This window comes from Tiliqua scincoides, chromosome 4 (assembly GCF_035046505.1).
Source record: "Tiliqua scincoides isolate rTilSci1 chromosome 4, rTilSci1.hap2, whole genome shotgun sequence".
NCBI classification, from domain to species: domain Eukaryota; kingdom Metazoa; phylum Chordata; class Lepidosauria; order Squamata; family Scincidae; genus Tiliqua; species Tiliqua scincoides.
Window position 1 is genome coordinate 223330258 of NC_089824.1, and position 19950 is coordinate 223350207.

At 45.3% G+C, this 19950-nt stretch overlaps 1 protein-coding gene across 1 annotated transcript in view; it reads right to left on the minus strand.

Moving 5' to 3' along the window:
* Window positions 1-19950, minus strand: part of RPRD1B (regulation of nuclear pre-mRNA domain containing 1B) — a 41473-nt gene that overhangs the window by 14189 nt on the left and 7334 nt on the right. The window contains exons 3-6 of the mRNA XM_066624348.1: window positions 18815-18948; window positions 6726-6838; window positions 3505-3631; window positions 2140-2315 (exon numbers count right to left, since the gene is read on the minus strand). Of these exons, the coding sequence (XP_066480445.1) occupies window positions 2140-2315; window positions 3505-3631; window positions 6726-6838; window positions 18815-18948 (550 nt within the window). The remainder of the gene's footprint in view (window positions 1-2139; window positions 2316-3504; window positions 3632-6725; window positions 6839-18814; window positions 18949-19950) is intronic.

A 19950-nucleotide genomic window follows, 5' to 3' on the forward strand; every position in this document is an offset into this window, starting at 1 on the left:
CCTTCCAGTCACAGGACTGGGTTAGCCCTCAGGGCACTGATGAGGTCTAGTCAACCCAAGTCACTCAGTCATAGTAGGGGTCTGGCAGGGTATAAGGGCACGGAGGGGCCGGGGGATCTTCCTTACCCCAGACTAATTTTGAGGGGAGGTGAATCAGAGTGGACAGGTTGCTAGGTAGGTCCTACTCACAGGGCGGTCATTCAGTGGACTGGAGGGAGAGATGCTTGCCAGTCATCGGTTGCATCAACTCCAAGCCCAGTCGGGTCACTGGGATGGTGGAGGGATGCTGGCAGCAGCTGCTGAGCCAGGCACTCAGAAGGTTCAGGCTGCTGGCTGGAATAGGTCATAGGCACCTGCTCTGTTGGTCCAACTGCCTCCCCTGCTTCTGGGCCAGTTGCTCAAGGGTTTATCTGGCATAGCTGGTCCAGGTCTGCATGGATCTCCCAGCTGTTTTCCATCTGTGCTGAGGTCAGCTGGTAGCGCACTGCCTGACACAGCACCTGCACCCAGTTCGTAAGAAGCATCTCCCCACATGCCTGGATTGTGTTAGGCCCTGTGGCTCCACACAAGGCCCAGAGGCTCAAAGAGTCCCTCTTCCTCTGATACCATAGCAGGGGAGGTGCAAGTGTGAACAGCACTGCTTGCTGCACTGGTAAAAGGGAACAGTCCCAACTCGAGCACACAAGAAGCAAATGGATATCTGTACCAGAGCCATAACCCTAACTCACCCACTATACTTTTACTTACACACAGTTCTCTCATGGTTAGGAATTGTGGAGTTTATGGACTAACTAGCTACACAATCACACTAACCAGAGCTACAGCACATCACCTAGAACACATGTTACAGGCTGGTGCAAATGAGAACCAGGAGTAAGCTGAAGCCGCTGAGGTTGCAGTGGGATAAAAGCTACTGACTGGGGCCCTCTGCCATTCGTATCTCCTTCTGCTTTGGCCTCCACAGTAATCCAAGTCCCACCCAAGAACAGCTGCCTATAACACTCAGTGCCTGACATTCACAGGAAGCCCATTTCATGTGCCATCCCGGGGCCATGCAACAGATGGCAGAATCACAAGCAATCGGAATCATTAATTGCATTCCAGAATTAGTCTCAGGGTATGGAGCAGAACGTACTGCCTTGATGGAAGCAGAATATGTCAAATAAAGGTCTCTCTGCTGATGCTCAAGCAATCTCTCCCTTTGATTTCTGGCTACTACTGAGCTCTAGTCCAAAGCCAAGTGCTTAAGGCCATGTCCTGCATTCCCAAATGCCTTAGAAGACATAATTTAACCATTTGCTCATTTCCACAAGTTGGACCGAGTTAATCATCAAGAACTGCCAGGGATTCCACTGAATCCAACAAGCTGGCAACCCAAGGATGTTTGAGAAGCCATCTCAGCAACAAGGTCATGCGAGCTGAACAAGTCACAGTTGAGCACAGACCAAATGCGGGGGGGGGGGGGGGTTGAGATAGAGAGGGATGCAACAAGCATTTGCTGCTAGTGAGATGCACATATGAAGGTGGGAAAACAATACCAGGAATTGAATACTGACTGGACATTTGAACCATCTGCAAGAAAACTCAAAGAGTTCCTCCTTTCAATAAAAATATCATGGATTAACATTACTTTGGCACCACTCAAACACAAACTGTACATTTGTGTTACTTTGTTCCAGAGTTACACAAAAATGCCAACACTTCTCCACCACCACCACCCCTTCCACTTTTCAGGAGAGACCCTGCTGCTTGGGTTTAAATGCTTCTTAGCAGGTCATGAGCAAAGGGATGCAAAAATCCCATGTCAAGCAGCCACACTGTTGCAAATGCTGAGGAGATGCAGCTCATAGGAGCCCCACTGGATCAGGCCAAAGGTCCATCTAGTCCAGCTTCCTGTATCTCACAGTGGCCCACCAGATGCCTCAGGGAGCACACAAGAGACCTGCATCCTGGTGCCTTCCCTTACATCTGGCATTCTGAGCTCCTTGAGGCCTGCATGGCTGTTAGAACAGACACATGTTCAAGACTAATCTATGGTGTGCAGTGCAGCCCCGCTATCGTGTTACAAGAACCCAACACCGACTTGAGAAATAGACTTGTGAGAAAGACGACTTTTGGAAGCCCCTGCTCCATACTCACCTCTAGTTTTTTCTCTTTTTCGGTCAGCACATCTTTCTGGTTCTGAGTGTACTCAATCAGCATGCGTGCCAGCTGGCGCCGGTCTTCCAGTTCCGCTGCCAAGCGCCCATTGTACTCGGCTAGTAGCAAACATGCCTCGTCCACAGTCTTTGAAAGGCGCTCTGCTGCCTCTTTGTCTATGTGCAAAGGTGGCAAATCATTGACATGGACTCATTTCAAAACCCTTTGTGCAGATGACAAAAAGCAGCTCCCCACCAGTCAGCTTTTCATCTGTGAGGAGGAGCCAGAGCACCTGCTTGCATGTAGGAGGGTCAGGTTCAATCCCTTAAAGAATCTCCACTTCAAAGGATCAGATGGCAAGTGATAAAAAACCTCTCACACCTGAGGCTAATGAGAGCCACCGTCTGTCAGTACAGACAATCCAGGACTGGATGGACCAACAGTCTGATGGTGCAAGTCTGCCTCGCATGACTAGCAAATTCTAATCACAGATTTCAAATTGCTTTAATGAATGATAGTGAGGTTTACAACCTAAATAAGGTTTTCCCAAGGTATAGGTTGCGACCTGAGCCCTCCTGTCCTGCCCTCTGTCTGGCTCCAAATCAGAGCTATTCCAGAAGAGTGGGGAGGCCCCAGAGGCCTCTTCTAGGTTGTGCCAGGCTGGTGGCCCACTCTACAGACCTCTGCGGGTCTCAGAAAGGCCTGAAGAAGCCTCCAAAAGCAACTTCTGGGTTTCAGAAGGCAACTTCCAGTTTGCCTCTAAAAACCAGAAGTAGTTTTCAAAGGCTTCTGCAGGCCATTCTGAGGCCTGCAGAGGCTTGAAGAATGGATCACTAGCTCAGCGCAATCCAGAAGAGGCCTTTGGAGACTCCCCTGGCACCATGAGGATCGTTGGCCAGACAAGGTGGGTTGCAGGGTGGAAAAGATTGGGAACTGCTGACCCAGACCAAGGCTGACACAGACGCAGCTCATTCACGTAAAGCTCTGAAGGGCCAAGTGAACAACACAAGAAGCCAAGCAGGGATGAGCAGCCCCTCAAGATCCAGAAGGGACCACGTATTGCCCAACATGTCTCTGGTATTGCAACTTTTCATCAGAATGGTTCAAGTTCAGCACTTTGGAAGAGGAGACCAAAACTCTTTACTACTCTACCTTAAAATTGCCATTAAGACTAGACCCTTCGTCTTATGCTGAGATGGTATGGAAGACATGTTTGGTCTCTTCTTGAAAGAACCGAATTAGAATTCCATGACAAAGAGTTTCAATATTCACAAGATGTTGAGCAATAAGCTACCTTCTCTGCAATTTGTGGTCTTCTCCCCCTTTGTTCCTGCACTGGCAGCTTCCCTCGTTTTAGAACCTCACCTGTAATCTTCTCCAACAATGAAACGTCCTGAACCTCTTGGGGAAGCGAAGCAATCTTCTGTCGCACAGTGGCGTCTCCCGATGCTGCGTTTTCCAGATCCTGCAGAGCTTTGATCAAGTCTTCAGTCTGCATGGAGAAAGCATAAAAAATGTGGCAAGCACCATTTCCCTCAATGCCACAGCCACCACCTTGCATCCTTTGCATGTCACAACTGCTTCTAAAACCATCCTTTGACAGCTCACTAAGCAGTTCTTACGCTAGCCCTTGGTATGTTGAGACTGAAACTGGGTTCACACGTTATCTACAGCATACCAATTACCACAGAAAATTGGAAAACGTGACATTTTAATTTGGGGGTATGAAGATTACCTCATACTACAGGATAACATTCCAACTAATGATTTTCTTCTGCAAACAGGGCAAGGGCGCTTGCAAAGCTTTTTTTCCTTTTTTTTGTTTTTTTCAAAAAAATTTTGTGACCCACCAAAAGTCAGCTTGTGACCCACTGCTTGGGAAACACTGCTCCAGGAGTATCATCACTCCTGGATTGTCTTAGAGTGAGCACTAGTGCCTCACCCAAGCAGCACCTGAGCTCTTTGTACAGTCACCACTCACTTCAATGGACGTCACACCTATAATCGCACATAAGAGCAACCTTGGAGGTTGTAAAAAGCTCTCTTCCGCATTGCTGGGGCAACAAACCAGAAATTTGTTGTGTCCAAGAAAGGGACATAAGGAGGCTGTACATTTAAAAACTAGGCTTCCTTATACACCTACCCACCCAGCGTCCAAGTTTATTTTGTAAATTTCTCAGGGCAAAATATATAAAAGCATCCCCCCCATATCCGCAGGGGATACAACTCCATCATAGTGTAGTACTACTTTTACGACGAGCTGAAGCAGCTTACAGGAGTTTAGCTCACCAAAAAAAAACCATTACATTTTTAGAACAGTAATGAAATTAATCATCCAGAAGTATAATGGTTCAGGTTCAAAGTACTGTCCATCAGTGCCAACAGGAAACAAAAACGAAACCAGCTGACAAGAGTACTGTCTTGACTGCAGAGACTCCCGGGTTCCATCCCTGGCAGCATCTCCAGGTACTACAGACAGAAGACCTATGCCTAAAGCCCTGGAGAGCTGCAGCCAGTCAGCTAATGAACCAAAGTTCAGATCCAGCAGGAGGCAGCCTCATATTTTCAAAATTCACTGAAAACTAAAAATGTGGGTGGTGTGTGTGTTCCTGAATTCGTCTTTAAGGAGATCCCTAATTTCATAGCATTCCTTCCCTTCTTTCCCCCACTCTGACAAATGTCTCTAATAAAGTGAAGAGAGACCAAGATCATCTGAATGCAGGGGTGAATATCCAACCATGCCCCTAAGACAGAAAAGGATCCAAAGAGATTGAAATGACTCCATTCTCACTACCTGACCCTACCAGAAGTTCAAGGTGGCTTTCCTTTCTCATTGTTACTAGAGGCTGAAAATCACCATCTGTATGGAATGCAGACCAAACTTGGAATTGTTCCTGGCTGGAGGTACGTGCAAAAATTACATCCCTTTGGGAGCCATGCCCTTCCCCCAACGGCAGGCATTCACCCCTTGAGCAGGAAACTCACCACATCATGAAGCACAGAAAAAAGTTTCCACCAGCTTCCACACAAAATAGATTTAATTTATAAAGGTAAAAAACTGTCATGCCAAACCAGAGAACAGAATTGAATGCTGCTAAGTACAGTATAAGTTCAGGAACTTGAATTTCTTACTCTGAAGCAGGGCTCAATAAGATCTTTATTGGTAAAAACAGGGTCTTAAAATCAGGGACATGGGGGGGGCAGGTGAGGCAGAGACACCCCACCTGAGTTCTTCAAAGAGTGCAGCCACTGCTGCATAAGGTGCGCAAGCACTCACAACCCACACACTCTGCAGATGGCGGTGGCACTTTTCAAACGACTCTGGTGGGGTGGCTCTGCTTCCCCATACACCGCACGTCCCTAATCTCAAGACCCTGTCTTTACCACCTAATCGCAAATACGGGATAGTTTAAAATGTAACAATATCTTTGAGAAGGCAGACATAAATGCAAGCTTCTCACCCATTTTTAATCTCTAGGAACCTAGAGCTTGCTAAAAATCATCACACTTCAGCACCCTCAGTGGAAATGGAGGACAAGAGAGAACTTTCAAGCATTTCAATACAAGCAAGTTCTTGCATATTGTGTATTATTGTAAAGTAAACTAAATAAATTGTCAGTGTCAAAATGGGGGAGATAACCAAGTTCTAATTCTTAATGAAGGAAGTGCAGGCATATGACTAACTGAGCTCTGAATCTGAATGCTCTGCCAATAAGAACTTTAGCAAGCAATGATTGCATCCCTCCCACCCCTGCATGCAGCTGTAGAATTCTTGCTGTTGGAAAATCCAGGGTATGTTCAAAAATGTGGAAATGGCTTTGAGAAGACTGACACACTATGGCTATATGTTTTCTATCTCTAGGGCCCCTGAGCTTGAAAAAAAAAAATTCAAAGGAAGCCTTCATCCCCTAGAATGGTACTGATGGTCAAAATTTCATAAAAGATGTGACTCATGATGGCCACTAACATGTGGCTGAAGGATGAAGCCTTGCTGTACCAAGGCGCAAGGAAGCTTCTGGGCTCTCATGAACAGCTCTGCAGAAGTCACAAGACGCTCCCTCACATGTAGGGCTCACTGCTCAAGCAGGCAGTACTGGGTACACAGACATCTGCTCTGCTGATAGCTGTACCTCTAATGCCGCCAACAAGCCTTCCTTAAACTAAACTGCAGTCATATGTGATCTGAACGCCAGTCCAAGGAATAAACTAATAGGTAGAGATGTTTACTTCTGGTAAGAGGATTGCAACACAATTCATACTGAACACAATGGGCTGAGTAAAATAAAACCATTTGCAAATACCGTTCATCAGAGCAGGAGGTTTTAGATGAGTTTTATAAATTCCTTGGAATCACGTATTAGCCATTAAAATTAAATTGCATCACATCTGACTGCAGCAATTTTATGGAATGTTTATTTTATGTTCCCTTTCACCCTGTTTCAGTTTGTGAAGGCCAGCAGTTTTAAGTAAATAAAGGATTATAAAAAACATTAGCTCCATTACTCTTGTTAATGGTGCCACCTTGTGGTTCTCTTTTCAAGAGGGGGCTTCCCTATGATCTCCCATCCACCACCTTCCAGACATACCAGAAGGGGCCCGGCATTGGGATCCTGCGGGGAATAGCTCCCTGGGTAATCGTCATCCTCCTCTTCTTGTATCTGCTGAAACGTCCGCTTCAAGGACTTCTTTTCCTCTGTAACTGAGAACAGACATACACACAGCCATTCACGCCCAGTGAAGCAACTTTTTTTCAGACAGCACCTTTTGTACAATCTAAAAATAGAGTGGGCACTGCTTCATCTCTGTTTCACTGTTTCAAGTGCAATTGTGTGAGCAGGGTTGCTGGTCTGTATGATCCACCATTGTTTGCACCAAACCTCTCTTATGTATTTAAGTGACCCATGGGTTAGATCAGGTTGCAAACCCTACTACCCCCAAGCTTGCTGAAACAGAAAAGGGGAATCTTGTGGCTTCTATTATTATTATTATCATTATCATTATTATTATTAACTTTATTTCTACCCCGCCTTTCTCCCCGGAGGGACTCAAGGCGGCTTACAACAAGGTTAAAACAAATTAAAAAACATAATTTAAAAACAGATAAAAGCATATTAACAGCATATCATAAAACCAGTAGTCAGATAAAAAGCAGTCAGGTAAAAAGAGCATAGAGCAGCAAATCATAAAAGAATCAGGCCTGTAACCAGGTATTTAAAAAGATATTAAAAGATGTTGAAAAGATGTTTAAAAAAGGCTGGGAACTCAGAAGGCTTCGTTAAACAGAAAGGTCTTCAGGCCTCGCCGAAAAATTTCAAGAGACGGAGCAGTTCTTAAGTCAAGGGGAAGGGAATTCCATAGCATTGGTGCCACTACTGAGAAGGCCCTATTTCTTGCCGCCGCCTCACTACCTCCCTAGGCGGTGGCACTTGTAAAAAGGCCTTCTCTGATGACTTAAGAGGATGAGCCGGATTGTACAGGAGTAGGTGATCTCTAAGATACCCTGGCCCAGAGCAGTATAGGGCTTTAAAAGTCAAAACCAGCATCTTGAATTGGGCCCGGAAATGAATGGGCAGCAAATGCAGCCACTGGAGAAGCGGACTGACAGAGTCAAACCTCCTACCTTCAGTAACTACACGGGCCGCCGCATTCTGCACTAGTTGCAGGTTCCGAACCGTCTTCAAGAGCAGCCCCGCATAGAGCGTGTTACAAAACCTCGAAGTCACTGTGGCATGGATCACCGTGGCCAGGTCTACACGATCCAAGTACAGCCGCAGCTGGCGTACCAGCCGAAGCTGAGCGAAGGCCCCCATAGCCACAGCCGCCACCTGGGAATCCAGGAGCAGCTGTGAGTCCAGGTGACCCCCAAGCTGCGGACCTGCTCCTTCAGGGGGAGTGCAACCCCACTCAGCGCAAGCCGATAGTCCAGCACCTGCATTGAGGATTTCCGAACCAGGAGAGCCTCTGTCTTATCCGGATTTAATTTCAGCTTGTTAGCCCCCATCCAGATCCTCACTGCCTCCAGACAGCGTTCCAGGCCCTCAACCGCCACCCTGGAGTCTGGAGGAAAGGAGAAATAGAGCTGGGTGTCATCGGCATATTGATGGCACCCCACTCCAAACCCCCGGATGACCTCTCCCAGTGGTTTCATGTAGATGTTAAATAGCATGGGGGGCAGAATTGAACCCTGTGGCACCCCGCACCTCAAGGGCCAGGGTGTAGAACAGGTATCCCCCAGCACCACCATCTGGGACCGATCCTCCAAGTACGAGCGGAACCACCGCAAAACAGTGCCTCCAACTCGGACAATCAGCCCAGAAGGATACCATGGTTGATGGTATCGAAAGCCGCTGAGAGGTCCAGCAGGACCAACAGGGACGCACTCCCCCTGTCCAGTCCCCAGCGTAGGTCATCCACCAAGGCGACCAAGGCAGTTTCCGTCCCAAAGCCTGGCCTGAAACCAGATTGAAAAGGATCCAGGTAATCTGCTTCATCCAAGACCCTCTGGAGTTGAGACGCCACCACCCGCTCAATTACCTTGCCCAGAAACGGGATGTTGGAGACTGGCCGGTAGTTGTCTAATACAGTGGAATCCAGGGAGGGCCTCTTCAGGAGGGGGCGAACCACCGTCGGTTTCAAAGCACATGATAACGTTCCCTCCATCAAGGAAGAGTTGACCACCCTCCCTGTCCACTCAGCCAGTCCACCCCGGGCAGCTCTTATCAGTCAAGCTGGGCAAGGGTCAAGCAGGCAGGCAGATGGCCTCACACTCCAAAGGAGTCTGTCCACATCCTCACAAGCTGAAAAGAATTCCACAACACCGGACAAACAGTTGCCAAGGGGACATCATCAGACATTGTCAATGTGGCATCCAAGTCGTGACGAATACGATCGATTTTATCTGCCAAATGTTGTGCAAACACGTCACAGCAGCTGGCCGTGTGTTCCTCCTGGTCTACTTGAGGGGCCTGATGGAGGAGGCCCCACACCACACAGAACAGCTCTCAGAACGGTCCTCAGCAGACGCAATGGTAGTAGAGAAGAACGATCTCTTCGCTGCTACCACCACCACGGAATAGGCTCTGTAATGAGCTCCATGTCCGATCGGATTCATCACAAGTTTTCTGCCACCATCGCTCTAGACGTCTGCCCTGCCACTTCATCATTCATAGCTCCTCAGTGAACCAAGGAGCCAGTCCGAGTCTGCGACATGGCAGAGGTTACTCCGGAGCAATCTCATCCACTGCCCTGGTCATTTCCCCATTCCAGAGGTCAACCAGGGCCTCAGGTGAGACACCAGTCTTGGCTTCTATCCTTCCTTGTTTCAATTCGACAGAGAAAAATGAAGTGAACAGATGAGAAAATGCAAACCACCTGCCTGACCAGGAGCAACAACGTCTCCTTCTGTGAAGCACAGGTCTATGGGCATTACCTGGACAAACCAGGGTAACATAAGATGACTGCTAGAGTCTTGAATCACTCTCACTTCACCAGATTTTGAGCAGCCAATGTTTTTCTGGCAGGATGGACCCCTGAGGCAAGAAGGCAGTTCCATCTTTGCCACAATGTTAGCAGGAAGAAAACTTAAGAATAAGAAGAGGCACATGTGTACTACTGGGCCACTGACTGTTTCATTCAAGAAGTCTTCCCCTCTAGACTGCTTAGGCAGTCTGCCAATCTAACCTACAAATCTGCCTGCTTCACAGCAGACTTCATGAAAACAATGGGTAGGAGGGGCCTGGTCTGAATAAGGCCAATCAAATGCAAACATTACCATGAGTTCTGCAGAGGTGCATTTGAGCAGGACTTGCTAGATTCCATGTCCAAAGCAAGCACTAACCTATCTGTTCATCTACACATGTTACCGTCTTGTTTCACTCGCATGGACTGTGAGTGTGCCAGTCACCCGACATCTCTCACATCCCTCACTGCGGAGTCAAACAGTTCAGTTTAAGACCAGCCCCAATGGATCAGGCCATAGGCCCATTCAGTCCAGCTTCCTGTATCTCACAGCGGCCCACCAAATGCCCCAGGGAGCACACCTGATAACAAGAGAATTGCATCCTGGTGCCCTCCCTTGCATATGGCATTCTGACATAGCCCATTTCTAAAATCAGGAGGTTGCACATACACATCGTGGCTTGTAACCCGTAATGGACTTTTCCTCCAGAAACTTGTCCAATTCCCTTTTAAAGGCGTCCAGGACAGATGCCATCACCACATCCTGCGGCAAGGAGTTCCACAGACTGACCACACACTGAGTAAAGAAATATTTTCTTTTGTGCGTCTTCACCCTCCCAACACTCAATCTGAGTGGATGTCCCCTGGTTCTGGTGTTATGTGAGAGTGTAAAGAGCATCTCTCTATCCACTTTATCCTTCCCATGCATAATTCTGTATGTCTCAATCATGTCCCCCCCTTAGGCGTCTCTTTTCTAGGCTGAAGAGGCCCAAACACCGTAGCCTTTTCTCATAAGGAAGGTGCCCCAGCCCAGCAATCATCTTAGTCGCTCTCTTTTGCACCTTTTCCATTTCCACTATGCCCTTTTAGAGATGTGGCGACCAGAACTGGACACAATACTGCAAGTGTGGCCTTTCCATTGATTTGTACAATGGCATCATAATATTAGCCGTTTTGTTCTCAATACCTTTCCTAATGATCCCAAGCATAGAATTGGCCTTCTTTACTGCCGCCGCACATTGGGTCAACACTTTCATCAAGATGTCCACCACCACCCCAAGATCTCTCTCCTGATCTGTCACAGACAGCTCAGAACCCATCAGCCTATATGTGAAGTTTTGATTTTTTGCCCAAATGTGCATGACTTTACACTTACTTACATTGAAACATATCTGCCATTTTGCTGTCCATTCTGCCAGTTTGGAGAGATCCTTCTGGAGCTCCTCACAATCATTTCTGGTCTTCACCACTCGGAAAAGTTTGGTGCCATCTACAAACTTAGCCACCTCACTACTCAACCCTGTCTCCAGGTCATTTATGAAGAGGTTGAAAAGAACCGGTCCCAGGACAGATCCTTGGGGCACACCACTTTTCACCTCTCTCATTGTGAAAATTGCCAATTGACACCCACTCTCTGTTTCCTGGTCTTCAACCAGTTCTCAATCCAGGAGAGGACCTGCCCTCTAATCCCCTAACTGTGGAGTTTTTTCAGTAGCCTTTGGTGAGGGACCATGTTGAACGCCTTCTGAAAGTCCAGATATATAATGTCCACGGGTTCTCCTGCATCCACAGGCCTGCTGACCTTTTCAAAGAATTCTATAAGGTTTGTGAGGCAAGACTTACCCTTACAGAAGCCATGCTGATTCTCCCTCAGCAAGGCTTGTTTGTCTATGTGTTTTGAGATTCTATCTTTGATGAGGCATTCCACCATCTTACCCGATATAGATGTTAGGCTGACTGGCCTATAGTTTCCCCGGTCCCCCCTCTTTCCCTTTTTAAAGATCGGTGTGATATTTGCTATCCTCCAATGTTCTGGTACCGTGGCCGTTTTGAGGGACAAGTTGCATATTTTAGTCAAGTGGTTTATTTTTATTTATATATTTTTCACATTTTTATATCGCCTTTCCTCCAAAGAGCTCAGGGCGGTGTACACAGCCGCTCTGCTCCCCTCCTTTTGTCCTCACAACAACCTTGTGAGGTAGGTGAGGCTGAGAGAAAGTGACTGGCCCAAGGTCACCCAGGAAGCTTCATGGCTGAGGGGGGATTCGAACCTGGATCTTCCAGGTCTAAGTCCACTTCCCAAACCACTACACCACCCTGGCACTCAGCAACTTCATTCTTCAATTCCTTAATAACTCTTGGGTGGATGCCATCAGGGCCCAGTGACTTATTGATCTTTAATTTATCAATGAGGTCTGAAACATCTTCACTTTCAACCTCTGACTTAATTCCAGTTTCAATTTGAATCCTAATATGACAGTCCACCATAGGCATCTTTCCACACATACACATGGGGCAAAATATGCCAGGCTTACAGAAAGATTTTTTTTTTTTCTTTTTGGAGTGCTAAATGTTAGAAGGGAAATTCTTCTTCCAACAGATTAAATACACTAGCTAAAACAGACAACAGCCAGGGAGAAAGCTAAGGCAGCCTCCTCTTGCAAAAAGAGGTCTTTTGAGTCAACTAATTCAGAAGGACTGTAAAGTAGCTCCATGGGGGGGAAAAGGACCATGATTCCCACATGGGATGAGTACCACCATAAGCAAAGTTGGAGGCTCTTTCATTTCCCCAGCCCCATTTCAACCTCATCCCCACTTACCTGGTTTAATAGTAAGGGAAACAATACACAGTCCCCCAACCAATAGAAAACCAGAGATTTCTGCTTCAGTTGACTATCAACAAATTTGTTTTTTGGTTCAGTGCCTTTAAGGGTGCCAAGTTTCTATCTAACTGAAATCAATAAGGTTGGGTTTCAATAATCCCACAGAAGCCCAACACTAGAGACATGATCACGGTATCAGAATGCTTTTCCCCCTCCACACTGTCTGTACTATCGACTTGTTTTCAAAAAACCATTATCTAATCTGTTATAAATTTATCTTTCATTTTTATTATTTAGTACCAGATAATAAAAACTATTGATATAGTTTTTATAAGATATAGTATAATAAGAACTATTGATATTGATACTGAAACAGCACCTGATGCTTTGTTCTACTTGCAACCAGTTTGCTAAGAGTACAGACAAGTTATTTAGCAACGAGACAGAGCTGGTGAGCACCAACACGGAAGGCAGCACCTCCCTTACCCCCCCATCATCCTGCCCAAAGCTTAAGTAACTCAAAAGCATGTTTCCTGAATTCCAAACAGCAGTTCACTCAAAGAGGTACTGTCTCTGTGAAGCCAACTCAGGTATAAAGTCTGATCTTTTAGTAACAGATACCCTGAAAGCAAGTTTGCTGTTTTTTTGAAACAGGCTTATTGCCAGGCTTACTGAAAGAATTGCTCACTCAAAGATTTATTTATTCCAAAACATGCAGGTGAAATGCGGCGGCCCGTGTGGTTACTGGAGGTAGGCGGTTCGACTCTGTCAGTCCGCTTCTCCAGCGGCTGCACTGGCTGCCCATTCGTTTCCGGGCCCAATTCAAGGTGCTGGTATTGACCTTTAAAGCCCTATACTGCTCTGGACCAGGGTATCTTAGAGATCGCCTGCCCCCGTACAATCCGGCTCGCCCTCTCAGGTCATCAGAGAAGGCCTTTTTACAAGTGCCGCCGCCTAGGGAGGTACGTGGGGCGGCTGCAAGAAATAGGGCCTTCTCAGTAGTGGCACCAACACTATGGAACTCCCTTCCCCTTGACTTAAGAATGGCTCCCTCTCTTGAGACCTTTCGGCAAGGCCTGAAGACCCTTCTGTTTAAACAGGCCTTCTGAGTTCTTGGCCTTTTAACATCTTTTTAACATCTTTTAATATTTTTTACAGGCCTGATTCTTTTATGACTTGCTGCTGCTCTATGCTCTTTTTACCTATTTTTTTTTACTCTGACTGCTGTTTTTAGTATGTGTTAATATGTTTTTATTTGTTTTTAAATTGTTTTTAATATGTTGTAAGCCGCCTTGAGTCGCTTCGGGGAGAAAGGCGGGGTAAAAATAAAATTATTATTATTATTATTATTTCTATAGTGCCATTAGTGCTGCTGGTGTTTTCCAGAGTAATGAATGAAAGCAAAAGGACAGGCCCCTGTTTCAAAGCACTCACCATGAGAGCAAGAGGCAGAGAGGGAGAGGCAAGCAGAACAAGGCAAGGGTGCCAGCATTTTCCAAACCCCCATAACAACAGCACGAAGCACTAACAAGACACTTGCTGTAACTCATCACAATCCTGCATCTGTTAGAAAGGCCCTTGAAACATCCTCAACAAGCTGAAGATCCAGCTATTCCTTTGTGAGCAAAATCATTCCCTAGTACTGTGAAAATCTCCACTTGATCACTCTCTCTCTCTCTCTCTCTCTCACACACACACACACACACACACACACACACACACACACACACCTAAGTCCAGCAGAGAGCAGCAAGGACAAACGGTGCATTTACTTTGTTGGCCAGTGACCAGACTGAAATCTTCAACTCCAATATTGTGAACACACTAAATTAAAAATCAAAGCTGCCTACTGTTCCAAAATTATTCCAGGTAGTTTTCTCAATGCAGATGCTGCATTGCTAACTGGGCAAAGAGGCACCTTTTTGCAATAGCTGCTCTTTGTGTTCAGCAAGGAAGAACAACTCTCTTGATTAATCTGACAACAGAGTATCCCATCCAGAGGTGGTGGCTGGTGTGTCTTGTGTTAGTTCCATATCCAGGTAATAAAACGATCTTCTCATTCCATCTGCTATGAAAAGTGCTATATAAATATCTATTATAATCCCTCCATAGCCCTGCTGGATCTGGCCAATGGCCTACCTAGTCCAGTTTCCTATATCTTGCAGAGGCCCACCAGATGCCTCAGGGAGCATTCAAGGCAACATGGTATCTGCATCCTGTTGCCACTCCTATATACACCTTTCTTCTATTCACTCTATCTTCTCCTGCATAATTGTATAACATCATGTCCCCCATCAAGCACCTTCTTTCAAGAATGAAAAGCCCCAAACACTGGAGCCTTTCTTCATAAGGGAAGTACCCCAGCCTACTAAACATTTCTGTTGCTCTCTCTGCACCTTTCTCAGTTCCGCTATATCTTTTTTGAGATGTGGGAACTAGAACTGGACACAATACTCCAGATGTGGCCTTACCATTAATTTGTACAATTCACTGTTTACATGATCCCAAGCACAGAACTGGCCTTCTTCACAGCCATGGCACACTGGGTTGACACTTTCATTGAGTTACCTACCACTGCTCCAAGATCACACCCCTGATCAATCACAGAAAGCTCAGAACCCATCAGAGTGTAAGAGAAATGTTGATTTCTTGCTCCAATGGACATTGCTTTACATTTAGAGCCCAACCCTATCCAACTTTCCAATGCTGATGCAACTAAGCCAACTTGGCATGCACAGCATCCTGCAGTGGGGATGCAATCATGAAGACCTTCTCAATGTTAAGGAACATTTGTTCCCTTACCTTGGGCCTGCACTGTGGTACGTTAGCACTGGAAAGCACTGGTACGTTAGCACTGGAAAGTTGAATAGGATTGGGCCCTTACTTGCATTGAAGCTCATGTGCCATTTTGCTGCCCATTCTCCCAGTTTGGAGAGATCCTTCTGGAGCTCTTCACAATCCCTACTGCTCTTGACCACTCAGAAAAGCTTAGTGTAATCGCAAGCTTGGACACCTCACTGCTTATCTATCCCTGTCTCCAGGTCATACATGTTGAAAAGCACAGATCACAGGACAACACCGCTTTTTTATTTAAGAGATTTTTATACAGCCACACTAGACGCTGTGCCAGAACCACCGTTCAGAGAGCGATACCATAGTCTTTTGAGACTGAAGGTTGCCAACAACAACTTTTATACAGCCTTTCTCAAGGTTTCTCAAGGAACAAGACGGTTTACAATTGATAGGCTGCTCATAAGCCCCATTTGAAAAGAATTGGGCTACCACACTGTTTGCTTCCCTAAAAAGAGAAGAGGCCTGGAGGAATGCTTAGCAGTAACTACGTAATCCTCATAAGGAGGGCTAAATACTAAAAGAGAAGGAGACAAATACCCAGACCCAAATAATAGAAACAAGGCAGCAAGTAACAAAGGAGAAAAGGACTCATGAAGGGGTGATCAGATGTGTAAAAAGTATGGCTGAAATGGCTAAAACTAGAACCGGCTGAATACTCCTTTCAACAAAGCTGAATTAAAAAAGCACATGCATAAAATAGGCCTACAAGGTGATCAGCCTTCCCCTCTCTGATGAGCTGAGAGTCATGACTATCAGACATCAAACTCACCCTGAAGGGCCTATGAAATAATACGTACATAGGAACATTCTCTATATTCTGCATCTATCAGCATATCACCATGCAACAAACTTTAAAACAATATATTTTAGGAAATCCTACAGCACAAGGCCTATTGAATAAATTTCCTTTAAGACAACTGCACATTACACAAAAATTACAGTTTGTGGTATGCAAGGAAACATGATAAGAGGAGGAACAAAACTCCCCCACTAGGTTCTCTCCATATTACTTCTGTGAAGGCAGGCACTGCTAGGCCATCCAGCCAGGAGTGATCCTGAGTGAGTGTCAGTCATTTTCTCCATATTAAAGACAGGTAGAGGGACAAATGAAGCATACAGAAAATCTTTCCCTTCTATAGACAGAAAAGTCCAAGGGTTTGAGATTAGAGCCACAGACTGCAAGTGACTAGAAAGACACCTTTTCCCAGGTTGTCTCAGGAGAAAAGCCCTTCTCCCTGAATATACAACTATTTCAAGACTTGGGATGGGAAACTAGATACAGATGGCCAAGCGATGGAGATCAAAGCATGCTTCATGTGTCCTCAAAAGCCCTGCCTAGAAGAAAGGCAGCATCCTGACAGATGTAGATACATGGAGACAGATGAAGCAGAAGCTGGTCTAAAGGCATTTGCTGCCACAATCTACAAAGGGGTCAGGTGTTCTTGGCTGGCTTCCAGAGCAAAAACAAAAGCTTCCTGCAGCTGACAACACCTTTCCTTAGCCTAGTCTGGCCCTCCAACGAAGCATCCACAGAAATCCAGCTGTGCCACAAGTGCTCTTTCCCAAACTTCTCTTTTAAGTGCCATTATACTTAAGCACACGGAATTCAAGTGTCTTGATGGAGGATAAGCCATTGCAGGAGCAGAAGCAGCTCTCTTAGCTGGGAAGAATCTTAGCGGACAACTACTTTGCAAGCACTCCAGCCTACACCACAAGGGAAAGCCTGGCATATTCCATATCTGGCTTAACATCACACCCTCTCAGTCCAGTCTCACGCTGTCAGTTACATGTCTCTGATTTGTTAAAGGACAGGGAGCCATTAGTTGTTGTTTGGTTTTCTCTGTAAACCACTTTGTGAACTTTCCGTTGAAAAGCGATATATAAATACTGTTAATAATAAATAATAATAAGGATGCTCAGTTACATTGAAGTATCCAATGACCAAAACCAAACTCTGTTCATTCAACACGTGCAAAGCCTCTAATTCATTTTCAGCAGAAATAAAGCTTAACTGTGTATTGCGTCCAGTTTTGCTCACCTACATCTCAAAAAGGATGTCGTGGAAATGGAAAAGGTGCAAAAAAGAGCAACTAAAATGATTACTGGGCTGGGGCACCTCTCTTACAAGGAAAGGCTACAGAGTTTGGGGCTCTTCGGTCTAGAAAAAAGGCGCCGGGGGGACACATGATTGAGACATACAAAATTATTCAAGGGATGGATAGAGAGATGCTCTTTTCCCTCTCACATGACTCTAGCACCAGAGGATATCACTAAAACCGAGTGTTGGGAGAGTTAGCACAGATAAAAGAAAATATTTCTTTACTCAGCATGTAGTCTGTGGAACGTCTTGCCACAGGATGTGGTGATGGTATTTGGCCTAGATGCCTTTAAAAGGGGATTGGACAAATTTCTGGAGGAAAAGTCCATCACGGATTACAAGCCATGATGTATATGTGTAACCTACTGAATTTGAAAGTGGGTTTCCTCAGAACACCAGATACAAGGAATGGCACCAGGATGCAGGTCTCTTGTTGTGTGCTCCCTAGGCATTTGGTGGGTCACTGTGAGATACAGGAAGATAAAGGAACTCCTCAAAAAGGAGGAGGATTGGGCTGATAAAGAAAAAGTTTGGTTTCTCCTTGCCGGTGTAAATATTGAATTAACTGTGAAAGTGGCAATATTTTTGAAATTAGTCATTAAGAGAAGGACAGTAAGTTCCACTGTAACAGTTATCCAAGGCAGTTGAGGACTTTTAATCTAATTTTTTAAAGTCATATTTTTGTATCTTTATGCCAATATAGGTAATCTGAATAAGATACAGAAAGATGGATGAGATGAACCTATGGCCTGATTCAGCGGGGCTGTCCTATATGTATCTGCCTGCATTAGTCTTGATCTCCTCCTCACTCCATAACTTCAAATGTAAGCAACTCAAGGCCTCTTTTGTGTGTGCTACTCCATCAAGCACAAGGTACACTAACGGCACCGTATGTATAAACAAAGTCAACTGTAATCGGTGATTTGGTATACAGCAGAAGCTATTCCTGTGAAACAGCAGGAATTATAAAAACATGAAACTGAGAGGCTTGAACCTCAGAACTTAGAAGAGAGCTCTGTAATCACTTACAAACCTCCACAGCCCTACTCTAAACCATGCCTCATGTTTTTGCCAACAGAATTAATTTCAGTGCAAAGAGTAGGCTTGCAGTGCATCCTGTCTTTACATATTGTGAAGGTTAAGCAAGATTTGCCCTGGTTCTTGTTTGTAAGTCACCACCCTGAATCACACACAGTTTCACGTCTCCAAACAAAGAGTAAAACGTAACTAAAGATACAATTTACATAGAATCTAGAAAGACATGCTACCAAACAGACTATATCACTGTATCAAAGTCATGACTGTTTATGATCACATGGGAGCCCGTAAGAGCAAGGCAGCATCCGGCATGTAGGCAATATGCATGTCACTATGTAGCAAACTACCATTTGATGAATGAGTTGGAGACAGAACCCAGAGCGCTGAGAAACAAGGATGTGTTTACCTTTTGGTTGGGGGCTATTGGAGTCCTCCATGGACAGTTTCAGCTGCTGAATGAACTCACTGCCATACACACTCCTCTCTTGCCAGATGTTCAGTAATCGTTCCAAGGGTTTTTTGCAGCCCTCATCTGCCTCTCTGGGGGAATCAGAGATTTAAAGATATCAGAAACAGATCAAAAATGAACGTACGGAGGCAAGAAAGATAACTGGAGTAAAATGTTCTCAAGTGAACTGCTTCATCCCACTCTCTTCAATATGAAATGCTTAAGAACAAGGCAATCAGCAGCACAGTGAATATGAACGCCCAAGCCGAACCCACCAGGATCTATAGGAATACATTTTCTGGAATGCTGGTTGTCAACAGGCACCTGGATTTAATATACAGAACTTCATAGTGACAGAATATCTAATCTGCTCTCAGTCTGAGTGCACTCAGTTAAGCAGGGGTTTATTCAGAACACACTTGCTCACTCTTGTTCTTCTGAGCATTCTAGATAAACTCTGTTTGCAAACTCAGATGTTTTCAAAAAAGCGTTACAGCCTTTAACTTGCTGATAACACACAGCATGCCAGGGGAGGACATACAGCTGCTCATTTGTAGCCTACCACAGTGAAAGAGTAGTCACCCAATGACAGATGGAGAGAGCCAAGCAGAAAAGCAATCTGGAAAATAATAATCTGATAAATCCATGATATCTGAGAAGCGACCCAATGGTATCCAGACAGAAAAAAAGCACATGGCATAACTAGCAATTGCACAAGGCTGTCAACTGGGTCTGAGAAAAACAACACAACAGTTCTGTGGGGAATACTCTAATTGATTTGTGTTGGACTCAGTTATAGCTCTTCAAATACCAGATCAAAAGACAATTTGCTGAAATCTGAAGAAAATGTTTATGAGTGGAAAGATCAAATAGTGCATTTAAATCTCAGAACAGAGCCTTGATTCAGTGCAAGCTACTTTAGCTTCATGACACTTTTGTAGAGATAAGACACCTGCTGCCAACATTTTAGTGGGTTCAGTATAATGCACCCCTCTCCCCTGCCCCAAATATGTGTTGTCTTCTCTCATTCACTTCCCTCCTTCTCTTCCATCTGTGCCCCAGTTCACATGTTGGCAGCAGGCATTCTACATCAT